This window comes from Caloenas nicobarica, chromosome 3, assembly GCF_036013445.1.
Source record: "Caloenas nicobarica isolate bCalNic1 chromosome 3, bCalNic1.hap1, whole genome shotgun sequence".
Classification (NCBI taxonomy): domain Eukaryota; kingdom Metazoa; phylum Chordata; class Aves; order Columbiformes; family Columbidae; genus Caloenas; species Caloenas nicobarica.
In genome coordinates this window covers 99,731,923-99,744,383 of record NC_088247.1, presented here as the reverse complement: position 1 = coordinate 99,744,383, position 12,461 = coordinate 99,731,923, and the positions used below count along the sequence as shown (strand labels likewise).

Below are 12,461 nucleotides of genomic sequence, written 5' to 3'. Positions count from 1 at the left end.
TTTGGTTCCCAGTGCCTATAATCGCTATGGACGAGGAGTTCTTAATATAGTCTTCTTTAATTTCCACCAGATATTCCGATTGAAGTGTCTGTTTCCAAAGGCATCATCCAGATTTCAGACCATTTTTTGCCATACTCTTTAGCAAAGGAAAATATTCTGTTCTCTTAGCCTAGCTGTGCAGGCACCAGCAAATAGTTCTGTTCAAGAAAGAAAGGCAAATAGGTGGTCAAAATCAAGTATATTTGTTGACCCTACACAGAGAGGACCACAATAAGTATCTGAGGCAATTTCATTTCTAGACTGGAAAAGGATGGGAATTCTTGCTGGATGAGGGAACCAAGAACCTAGTTTGATTTGTTATCAGCAATTTCCATGGGCTGCTTCTATCTTAAGCAATATGCTTTTCAAAAGGGCACTATGTTGTGTTTCTCGTAAATACTATACTGAAACACAGTGTGGGCAAGCACTTTGCAAAAGTGCAAGTTTCCATGTATAAAACTGGCATATATCTCAGGCAGGGGAGGAAAGGGTTCTGTAATTCTGAGAAGAGTTCATCCATCAGTAAACACTGTGGTGGTTTTTGTTGGGTTTTTGGATCGGCAATACAATCAAGGTGATAAATTCCTCTTATTTGAGACATAATCCAGATGAGGATTTTGCTGAGTTTACATAAAGCAAAAACTGTTTTGCCTGCTGTTCTTACTCTTCATCCCATCCAGGTCTTCCAGGATCCTACAACTGTCTGAACTGATTTATCCATTTGGGTTTGGGAACTGCTTGCCTATACGGAATCACAAACATCAGAGCAATTGCTGTCTTTTGAGTACTTGTTGATATTTGCCTCTCTGATGTGCTTTATCAGCATCTTAACGTGTGCTTTTGCTGCTGCGTACTCCCTGCCGCGTGATTCACTATAATAATTTCTTCCTTTAAGCTGCCTGAATTTTCTGACATGAAGAAAAGCTTCATTTGAGACCCCTCCATTTCTCCTGCTTCTTAGTGATGTTACGTACGAAGTACACACGTGCCAGCCTTTAACTTCCCTCAGCACGGCATTTTGAGAGGTCTCCTTGCAGTTAGTTCAGTTGCTTTCCAGTCTTCAGCTGGTCGTCACCCTCTGTGGTGTGTTCTAACCGGTTCCTGGGTGGCTGGATGTTTGTTTGCTGCATTTGAGATGAAGCTTGCATTTTAAATGAGGTAGATTGTAATCTGAATTTCTGTCTGGGCGTTGTGGTGTTTTTCTAGGATGAGAGCTCTAGTTTTCTTCCATTTCTGCGCAATGATACAATCAATTGGCTGATCAGAGAAGGTGCAATTCTATTTTCCCATCCTGTGATGGTGAAACAAAGCATTTGCAAGGATAAATTTGGATTCTCGAAGCAGAACTCAATGAGTTGCTGTCCTGGTTTGTTGATCTCACTCTCCCCCATCGCAGCACTGTTCAGTAACACGTTTTCCCCCTTTTAGATGGAAATCCCTCGTTCTCAGTTGCACATTGTGTCAGGAAGTCTTGAGTTTGTCTGTTGAGCCTTTCAATTTCACCAGCCTGGGATCCGTCTTTTGCAGGGCATTTAAGAACAAATCCTGCTTGCTTTCAGGTGACACTACTTTCAAATTACCCTGTTTAATTTCATCCTTTATACAGGCACTGATTTTTAAGTGTATTACATCTGGGTATAGGTTTCCTCTGGATATTACCTGTGGACAATATAATTGTAAATTATCCACTGTCTATGAAGCTACTTTAAAAAAATTAAAAGTATCATTTCTAGGCTTTTCTTGGTATAGGAAGTACATACAAAATCTTCGTACATAATTTATAATTCAATTTCATATTGTCTGTGGAATTATTTCTTTATTTCTGGATTGTCACACAGACTCTGCATTTCCTTAAATTATAGTGGTTCTTGTTGACATTGCCCTCTCTTACTAGTGAGGATTTGGTTTATCAGCAGTAAGTTAACCTGCTCTGAATTCACTTCTACATCTGCCAGTCTGTAGTTACTGAAAAAATGTCTATTTTTCCTCCTCTCTTCCCCTTGGCTAGTTCAGCATTTTCAACCATTTTCCTTATTTTCAAAGGCTTATGCCTGAGGGATTAAGATCTACATTTGTTTAATATCGGGAAAAAAAGTCTACGTTCCAGACTGCAAGGCTAAAACTTGCAGAAGGATCTTTGTAGAGATTAATATTTTCCTGAGCAATCTGCAAGTTGAATCATAGTCTAATTTAATAGCACAGATTTTGCATTTATACATTAGCAGACCCTAGAATGAATAAAGCTGAAATGAGTTTGAATCTTTTCTGTAAATGGGAAGTTAAATTATCATAGTGATTTGATGAAATAATTTTTAAATCTTTCGAGCTAAATCGCCGTTTTAAAAGAACAGTTTGAAGTTTTAATCTCTGTTTGGAAGTGCCCCTCTCTCTGATATTTTTTCTTACCCTATTTCAAGTGACAAAATCTGTTTCCCAAGGCGCAGCTTCCTAAACTGCTCCATGAAGCACCGTTTGGCAGCGAGCGCTTGCATTAGGCCAGTGGAGAGCTGGCTGGTCACGTTCTCCCCAGCTGCTAAATTGATTTCAAAGACAGCAACAAATACATTAAATGCTTTACTACTATTACTTTTCCGTGTAAGCAATTGCTCTGTTTACCAGAGGGATGATACACAATCACCCCTGCAAGGAGAGGATAAGATCCCCTGTTTTCAGATGTTGCCCACACAGTGGAAAAGAGTTTGAGACCATGGAGTGTAACAGCTATATCAGAGGGCAGGTTTTGATTCGCCATCCATTCTTGCATTTTCTGGGGGTATTCTCTTCCTCTTTTCCCTCCTCATGCAATTTCTGTATAAGAAATGCATAGAGCAGATATATATTCCTAAAGATACAGGCCAAATTGCTGTCCAAACTGCAGAGCTAAAGATCTAGGGGAAGTTTCATCTCTGTGCAAAAAATATATTAGTCAAAATATATTTGCGGTTACAAATACTGATTCTGGGAAGAATCAGACCAGTTCTGTACTGGGTTAAAAACTAAACATTTATAGTCAGGTTTGCCAAAAAGGTCTGTCTCTTTATGCAGCATGGTACAAAAAAAAAAATTCACAACAGTCAGTCTTTGACGTGCTGAGCATTTTGTTGCTGATAAAATGCTCCAATTTGGTTTCCCAGCAAATGTGGTCCTGGCATGGTGGGTTTGGGGAGAGGAGGCAAAGAGGTGTAATTTCTGTGCAAACTGTGCGTGATTAATGGAAAAATTATTTGGAGTAGCACATCGTGTGTTCTGTAGCACAACAGTGAATATCCAAGGACTTGGTAAAGTGTCAGGGAGTAAAGATGACAATTTGTTTGAAGTTTGCATTCCAAATTAAGCCTGGCGGCTGGACACTATGCTTAAGACATCAGTCACGTTTGTATGTGTGTGTTAGCATGTCTGTATCGATTACATCTGTTTGTAGAACACAGAATTCAGGGATTTTCTCTTATGGATGCAGAATTATTTAATAGAATTGCCATATTAGAAAACTATCAAAAATGTATGGATTTGGGAAATGCTCTCAGATGAATTAGAACTAAATTTTGCTAGAGGTAATAGTGCCCTGTCATCTTTTTTAAAATGTTGTAGCTTTCTTTTTCCCTAAGAGAGATATTTTTGCGTTTCTCTGCTTTCAGCACAGTGCACCTTGATGTGCAGTATCACATCGTGGCAGCGTATGTCTTAACTGCATGCTTCTTAGAGCATGTATTCGCTAAGACTCAGAATTATTAAACATGTAAAATTCCCATAGGACTCCATTATGTGTAATTAACAGATAAACTGTCATCAGAATCAATAAAACGTGCTAAATGATCCAAACTTGTATATAATTAAGTGTCTGGTTTAGAGCAGGAGCTGTAACTTTTATCTTTTTTTTTTTCTTTTCAATTTGCACATTTGTTTTGACAATAGAAGCTGGAAGATTTTCATTAACCTGTTACTTACTGGTTTGTGTTTTGGTTTACATGTTTGTGTTTGAAAAGAGAGAGGTATTTACTGTCTGGCCTAATTATCTGAGGAAGTAGTTGCACGTCAGCATTTAGGAAACGAATCTTAAATGCATCTTAATTCTCTGAATGTGATTCAGGTATTTGAAGCACGTGCGAAATTTGATGTTGTTAGCATCAACAGAGTAAAACATGAATATCTGTCAAAATACTGATCTGGGGCATCATACTGCTTAATACAGGGCTTGGAAATGATGATAGAAGTGAGTTCTTTACCATTCAGCTTCTCAGCATTGTTCTGTGTGGGAACGGGAGCTTTATTCCATAACCAAAAATGAAGAGGGATGCAAAGCAGCGTTTTACTAAGTAGAGTTTTCAAGGACATAGTTTAATAATGCCACGTCCCAGTTTCACCCTGAGCTAAGCTTGCCCAGTGCAGCCTACTTCTAGGACCTGTACCCCCTGGCAGCAGGTATATCTTCATACGGTGCTTTATTGGCTCTGTATGTCTGTGGACCATCCAAATTTTGGTAGCTGACAGGGGCTGTTTAGTGGCCTCTTTCGCCAATGACTGTTCTTCCTTACTTGCGTTCACCTCACTTTGGACCACATCAGGCTTTTTTTGGCATTTATGACTACATAAAAGCCGGAGAATTAGGGCTGCTCGTCCGAAGTCATCTCAGTATGGTCCAGTAACTGCGTGTTCTCAGGGACATCTTCCCTTTCTGTATCTATGCTGTTGAGGGTTTTACAGTTACTTCAGTTAGATCTTTTCTTTTTATTTCACACTTCCGTTGCTTTAATCTTTCCAGGTCATGTAGCAGTTTAGTCTAGTTCCTCGTGTGCATTGTGTCTAGGCTTGTCACTCAATATTTACACCACCAAAACATCTCACCTGGAAAGGTACAGGGCGAGGTGCTTGCTTTGAGTGATTTAGAAAAAATGCAAAACCCCAGCAATAACAAGATAAACCACCCTCTGAGTGGGTGGGAGAGAAGGATTACACCTCGTAGGAGATGTTAACTTCACAAAGCAAAAGCTTTGCAGGAACATATCAAGTGTAGCCTGTTGGTGTAAATGTGCCCGAGGCAAAAGAATTTGCTAAACCTATCAGGAAATTGCATCAAACCTGTTTTTCCCTCGTGTCAGTGCAGTGGTCCTAATCCCGTGATTTGTGCCCCCTGAGCAAGCGCTTAACAACCAACCGCGGCTTCCAACGCCCCGGCCTCGGAGTCTGCCGCAGGATGTGACCACGCTTTTCCGCAGCAGGGCAGTCGTTCTTGCTTCCCTGGCAAAATGCAGACCTCGATTCACACAGCCAGTTGCGCTGTGGCTCTTCGTTTCTTCAAAGCAGTAAGAGATGGAGCAGCAAGGGTGACCGTTTCACTAGTTTGAGGAGGATGAGGAGAACGATATTACTTAAACGAGAGTCAGTTATACATTTGTACTTCTGCAGCGGTTCCACATACTTTCCCGAAGGTCAATATAGAATTTAGTGGGTAATTATCTTCCTTCGTAAAAGAGGACGGACAGATCCTTGTGGGTCCCTTCCAACTCAGGACATTCTATGATTCTGTGATTCTAACCAGTAAAAGTGTTGTGCAGCTATAGACTTCTCTGATTTTTGGCACACCAGACTGAAACCTCTCTTGCTCCTTTGTTTTGCAGACTCGATGCACATAGAGGATGTCGAGGCAGTGCAGAAACTTCAGGACGTCTTACATGAGGCTCTGCAGGATTACGAGGCCGGGCAGCACATGGAAGACCCGCGTCGCGCAGGCAAGATGTTGATGACTCTCCCACTTCTGAGGCAAACCTCCACCAAGGCTGTGCAGCATTTCTACAACATCAAACTGGAAGGCAAAGTCCCCATGCACAAACTTTTTTTGGAAATGCTGGAGGCCAAGGTCTGACTAAAGCATCATGGGCTTTCCCATCATGCACGTTTTAAAAAAAAAAAAAAAAAAAAAAAAAAGGGAAAATAAACAGGATAATAATGGCAAAGAAACTTAGTGTTTAATTAAGGAAAAAATGACTGCACTGATATTTAGCAGCAAGACTGTGAAGCAGCTTTCAACTTTTTCTTCTGTGTCTTTCTGATGCAGTTTTTCTTTTCCTTTTCCTTTTCTCTCTTTTCCTTTCTGTTCTTTCCTTTCCTTTTTCCTTTTCTCTTTTTTTCTTTGCTGCTGAACTTTTTAAAAGAGGTCTCTAATTGAAGAGAGATGGAAGCCAGGCCTGCCAAAGGATGGAAATCCATAATATGGATGCCAGTGAACTTATTATGAACCATAATGTCCCCAATGACAAAGGAATCAAAGAGAGAACCACCGTACCTAGCAGTACAGTACAACACGATGAACTGACTGAATGCAGTATTAGATTTCATAGGAGCAGTCTCTAATTAGACGACTAAGCGACGATGCATCGGCTGCTTCTTATCATTGCATTTTCCATCTAGATCAGTTACAGCCATTTGATTCCTTAATTGTTTTTTCAAGTCTTCCAGATATTTCTTAGGTTAGCTACAATGTAACTTTTTCAGGGAATAGTTTAAGCTTTATTCATTCATGCAATACTAAAGAGGAAAGAAATACTGCATTTTTGTGCTGGCTTGAACAATGATGAACAATAATGAAGGACAAATGAATCCTGAAGGAAGATTTTTTTAAATGTTTTGTTTCTTCTTACTAACGGAGATTTTTTTGTACCAGCTTTACCAGTTTTCAGCCATTTATTAATGTGGGAATTTATCTTACTAAAGCAATAGTTGAAGGGAAGGTGCATATTATCACGGATGCAATTTATGTTGTGTGCCAGTCTGGTCCAAAACATCCAGTTTCTTAACATGAGCTCCAGTTTATAACTAAATGTTCACTGACTCAAAGGATTAGATTACACCTACAGTATAGCCGAGTAGTCTAACATATACATACTCCATGTCGAATACCAATCTGTAACGGAGTTAGGAGACGGCGACTGTACAAGGGTATAGTTGCTACGTGATTTCTTAACTGCTTCAGTTGCAAATGAACAAGATATACCGCCTGTTTGCAAAATTATAACCTCACGCAGAAAAACCCTATGAACCAGTAGTAGCTTAGAGGCAATAAGGCAAATGCCGATGTTTGCAAAATTAAGAAATCGGAGCAGTAGACTTCTGACCAAATTGAAGAATTTAACACTTCTATACCTTATTTATTGATTTAGATTTCGTTTTGTAAATGGCAATCTTTAACAGGTAGCTAAACCAGTATACGTGCTTTTCAACCAGTATTGTCACAGCATGGAAGTCAGTCAGTTTCAAGACTGTTACGAGGTGTAATCTAATGTATAAACCGATTAGATGCCCCCAGAAAACTACAGTCGCTAAATAACCAATAAACAATAACCTCCATCAAATGCTATACCAATGTACCAGTGTTAGTAGCTGCTCCCTGTACTATGTGAACATCCTTATTCTATGTACACAGATGTAATTAAAATTGTAATCCTAACAAACAAAAGAAATGTAGTTCAGCTTTTCAATGTTTCATGTTTGCTGTGCTTTTCTGAATTTTTATGTTGCATTCAAAGACTGTTGTCTTGTTCTTCTTGTGGTGTTTGGATTCTTGTGGTGTGTGCTTATAGACACAGGGTAGAATTAGAGACAATATTGGATGTACAATTCCTCAGGAGATTACAGTAGTATATTCTATTCCTTACCGGTAATAAGGTTCTTCCTAGTAATAATTAAGAGATCGAAACTCCAAACAAATACTCGTTATGAACAGATACACACTGAAATCATAATATTTTCAAAACAAGGGATAATTTCTGTAACAGTTTATTATAGAATACCAATGTATAGCTTAGAAATAAAACTTTGAATATTTCAAGATTATAGATAAGTCTAATTTTTAAACGCTGTAAATATAGCTTTTATTCAATCATCTCTCAGATGTTGTTATTAACTCGCTCTGTGTTGTTGCAAAACTTTTTTGGTGCGGACAAGTTTCCAAAACTATTGCTACGTTGTGTGCTTTAAACAAAATAACAATGGACTGATGCTCAATCGGCCTTGTGCTAGGCAAAAAAAAAAAAAAAAACTGTGTATCTATCATTAGCTATATGGGACTATATTGTAGATTGTGTTTTCTCAGTAGAGAAGTGACTGTAGTGTGATTCTAGGTAAATCATCATTAGCAATTCATTCAGATGGTCAATAACTTGAAATTTATAGCTGTGATAGGAGTTCAGAAATTGGCACATCCCTTTTGAAAAATGTCAAAGAAAAAATACAACTCCTGGGAAAAAGGTGCTGATTCTATAAGATTATTTATATATGTAAGAGTGCAAAAAAAAAAAGTTTATTTTCCAGAAAGTTTGTGCAGGGTTTAAGTTGCTACTGTTCAAGTACACTATATATATAGAAATATATAATATAAATATTGTTTTTGCTGTATCACATTAAAGAACTTGGGCTTCAGGGTCAAAAGCCAATCGCCTAGAAGTATACAAAAACACACAGAAAATGGAGATGTGTTAAAAGGCACACGGTGCAAACTTTAGTTTTCGTTTTCCGTAATTTTTTGGAGCTGCAAAAGAACAAGTATCTTAAGACTGTAAAAGCATTACCTGAAACAAAGCGAAAAGAACTGCACGGGCTTTATAATGTTGTTCATCTTAAACCTTGCTGGAGAAGAGTTCTTTCAAGACCACTTGCTTAATGTGACATGTTGGGAAAATTTCAAAGGGCGTATGTTTTAGCCATAAGAATTTAATTTCTATTTTTGCTTCATTTTTTAATTTTTTCTTATTTAAAGCAATATGATTGTGTAACTCCCAGAAGTTACACATTTGTTTCAATCAGATCAGATTGTTGTATTTATTCCACTATTTTGCATTTAAATGATAACATAAAAAGATATAAAAAATTAAAACTGCTATTTTTCTTATAGAAGAGAAAATGGGTGTTGGTGATTGTATTTTAATTATTTAAGCGTCTCTGTTTACTTGCCTAGGAAAACATTTTATGGCAGTCTTATCGTGCAAAGATCGCAAAAGGACAAAAAAAAATTAAACTGCTTCTAATAATCCAGGAGTTGCATAATAGCCAGTAGTTAAAAACCGAAACAAAACAACAAACAAAAGCAAACATGTCTATAGCTGTAGATGGGCTTCACATCTGTATAGCAATCAACTGTATATTTTTGTGATGTGTATCATACCGTGTGCTCCAACCAATGTCCATTTGTGTAAATGTATTTATTTTATATTGTATATATTGTTAAATGCAAAAAGGAGATATGATTCTGTAACTCCAATCAGTTCAGATGTGTAACTCAAATTATTATGCCTTTCAGGATGATGGTAGAGCAATATTAAACAAGCTTCCACTTTTGATTGCTTTTATTTTATTTTTTGTGTTGTGGGGCTTTTTTGGTTTTGTTTTCGGAGAAGAAAACAGAGCAATTAGCGTTACCTTTTGCTACTTGCATTCAAAGAGGAGCCAGTGCAGTGTTATCCCTTCTCCCTTAAAGTACAATATGAGTGTAAATAAATGCTATATAAAGCCTTGTCAGAATGAATTCCAGTGTGGTACAAGACATTTTGCATACTCTTAAATATGCAAAATGTCTCATAGCGCATTAGAATTCAGGCTGACAGGCCTTTATATAGCACTTATTTAATCTTAAAGCATCTTCACATCAACCTGCATTACTCAAAAGCATTGCCTCTCTGTCAATGTCATAAAAGAAAACTTTCCCCCTATTTTAAGATCACATCAATATCATCCAGAAGTACTTACTTGCTTTCTCCATCAACAGCCAACTCTATCATTCACTGCCTGCTGCAGGAAACTCCTTTTATGTGTTCTGGGTAAAGAAAAAATTAAGAAATCTGTATTATTTGATCCAGCTTTTCTGAATGGAAATAAATCGCCGCCGGAGCAATAATATAGATTGGTGTTAATGACGGGCTGTCAGGATCCAGGAAGTTTCGCAGGGCGGCTGCGAAGGGCAGCGAGCGGCCCCTCTCTCAGCCTCGCGCCCCCGCGCTCGGGCAGCCCCTCTGTCCTGCCCGCCCTTCTGGAACTCTCACAGAGGTGCTAATGTCTGGTTTCTTGCTTTTTTAGCCTATCTTGACAGCAGTTTGTCCGTTGTGGTTGCCAACGTGTCTCTCACCTTTGCTGCCGCCCGTCCTCGGGAGGTTCTGGCTGATGTTGCGGGGGCCGCTGAACAGGGCGACGGTGCTCGGGGACGGGAACCAGGGCAGCGCCGGGGGCTTTTTGTGCTTCACAGTCTTTCAGTAGCAATATGCCTTGAAATGGGACGGCACCTTTGCCCTGCTAGCGCTACGTTCTGTATTTTAACCTAGGAAACAAGGCTTTTTTTTTTGAGTGAAAGGAGCAGCAGAACAATAGAAAGATGAATCCTGCATGGACTCTTCAGAGGAGGTCGGAACTGGGTTTTAGTGGTGACACTGCTGTGTACGCAGGCATGCATACTTACACACATAAGCATGCACAGAACTGGGAATTTTTTTCCCCTTTTTTAGTGTTCTGATCTTGAATTATTGTGAAGTACCTCTTCGAAAGAAAATGCAATACTGCACCATAATTTAGAATAATAGAATCTTAGAACCATAGAATAGTTTGGGTTGGAAGGGACCTTCAAAGCCCATCTAGTCCAACCCCCTGTAATGAGCAGGGACATCTTCACCCAGATCAGGTTGCTCAGAGCCCCGTCCAGCCTGGCCTGGAATGTCTCCAGGGATGGGGCACCTACCATCTCTCTGGGCAACCTGGGCCAGTATTTTACTACCCTCATAGTAAATAATTTTTTCCTCATGTCTAGCCTGAATCTCCTCTCCTTTAGTTTAAAACCATTAAAAGTGATAAAAGTAGCGTTGCAAATTTTTCACACAAAAAGGGAAAAAAATATCCAGTTGTCAACAGTGGCACTCAGCCTTCCTCAACACGTGATTGTATCTACACACTGCTTAAAAGTTTCACATGCAATTAAAAAATCACAATATTTCTGTACCACTTTACACGAGAGGATCACAGAGCACCATACAATCATAAATATAGCATCACAGGGAGAAAATACAAGGAACACTGAGGTGAAGCCACTCCTAGGGATGCAGCTCTGCAGAGCTGTTCTGGTTTTTGTCTTTCTGCCTTCTCCCTACGCTGTGTCTGCAGCAAAGCTGGGATGGGCACAGAAATCTGTTGGAAACGTTTCAGTAGGCAGAAAAGTTTCGGTAGGTATCTGTGGGGAATTTGGCTGGGAGCACAAACCTCTCTAAACTATGAAAAGAGCTACTAAACATTCAAAGAAAAAAAAGGGGGGCTTGGGGCAGTGGCATTTGTAGCTTGCCCAATGCACCCTGCTACACCACTTGCCTCAAATAAGGAGATGGGCAAACCGGGAGCATCTCCCTGCCGTGGATATGGCTCAGCTCTGCGAAACTGCTGAATTGGTTGCCCTGCCCTCCCCTCCACCCCACAGCGAAAGGAGCCATCCCAGAGCAAGAGCCGGGTTTTGCGGCTGTCGGCGCTGGTTTGGCAGCCTCCCGCCCCCTCCCGCCAGCCTGGCCCGGAGCCCCCGCGCCCCCCACGCTGCTCCGCTGGCACCCGCGCCCGCTCGCAAGCTGGCGATGCCGTCAGCGCTGATGCAAAAGGGAAACGTGCAGCGTGCTGAGCTGGCTGCTGGATGGCACGGGGCTTCTGATGGGCTCCGGGGTTTCTCCTGAGCTTCGCATCCAAGTAATCATCTAACTTGATGGAATTTGGGCTTTTTGTTTGGTTGGCTGTTTGGTTTTGGTTTAGATTTTTTGTTTTGTTTTTTTTTTTCTTTTTTTTAACCTTGTGAGTTCGTAGTGTGAAAGGGCCTGGGAAACACCAATAAAGAGTAATCTGGTGTGGTCTCTTCAGCTGATCCATAGAGAAAGAAATGGCATGGAAATCCTGCTCCGGTCAGTGCTATTGCACGTGCAGTTACACATTGCCAATGCTGCTGAAACACTAATGAAGGTTAACTATATTAAAAAAAAAAAAAAAGAAAACCAAACCACCACCACCAAAATTAAAAAAAAAACCAAAAAACAAAAAACGAAACCAAACCAAAAGATGGATTCTGAAAGACAACAGAGATGGAAATATTGTCCTTAGTAGGACAAGCCCCGGTGCTGTGCTGTTCATCTTTAAGTGTCCTCCTGCAGCATCACCTGGTAAAACCCTACTGGAAAAAAAAAAAAGAAAAAAAAAAGGCACAAAAACACCTGAGATTTTTTGTGTACAGGCTTTTGCAGCAGAAAACACCACTTTTTTTTTGAGCATTACCTTACCTGGCTCCTGCACTAAACTCAAGAATGGGACAGCTTCCATCTGTTTTCTGAATTTTTTTTCTACAGCCTTTGTTTTCCTTAACAGCTTTTTCACTTGCACCTTTCCTTTACTTTGCATTTCATCTCTCTTGTGTAATGTAGGTC

At 39.8% G+C, this 12,461-nt stretch overlaps 1 protein-coding gene across 14 annotated transcripts in view; it reads left to right on the top strand.

Annotated features, from left to right (window-relative positions):
- Nucleotides 1-9,357, top strand: part of ESRRG (estrogen related receptor gamma) — a 387,444-nt gene extending 378,087 nt beyond the window's left edge. For all 14 annotated transcript variants that reach the window (XM_065631563.1, XM_065631562.1, XM_065631557.1 and 11 more), the window contains one exon: nucleotides 5,655-9,357. In XM_065631563.1, the coding sequence (XP_065487635.1) occupies nucleotides 5,655-5,899 (245 nt within the window). In that variant the 3' untranslated portion in view covers nucleotides 5,900-9,357. The remainder of the gene's footprint in view (nucleotides 1-5,654) is intronic.
- Nucleotides 9,358-12,461: the final 3,104 nt, after the last annotated feature.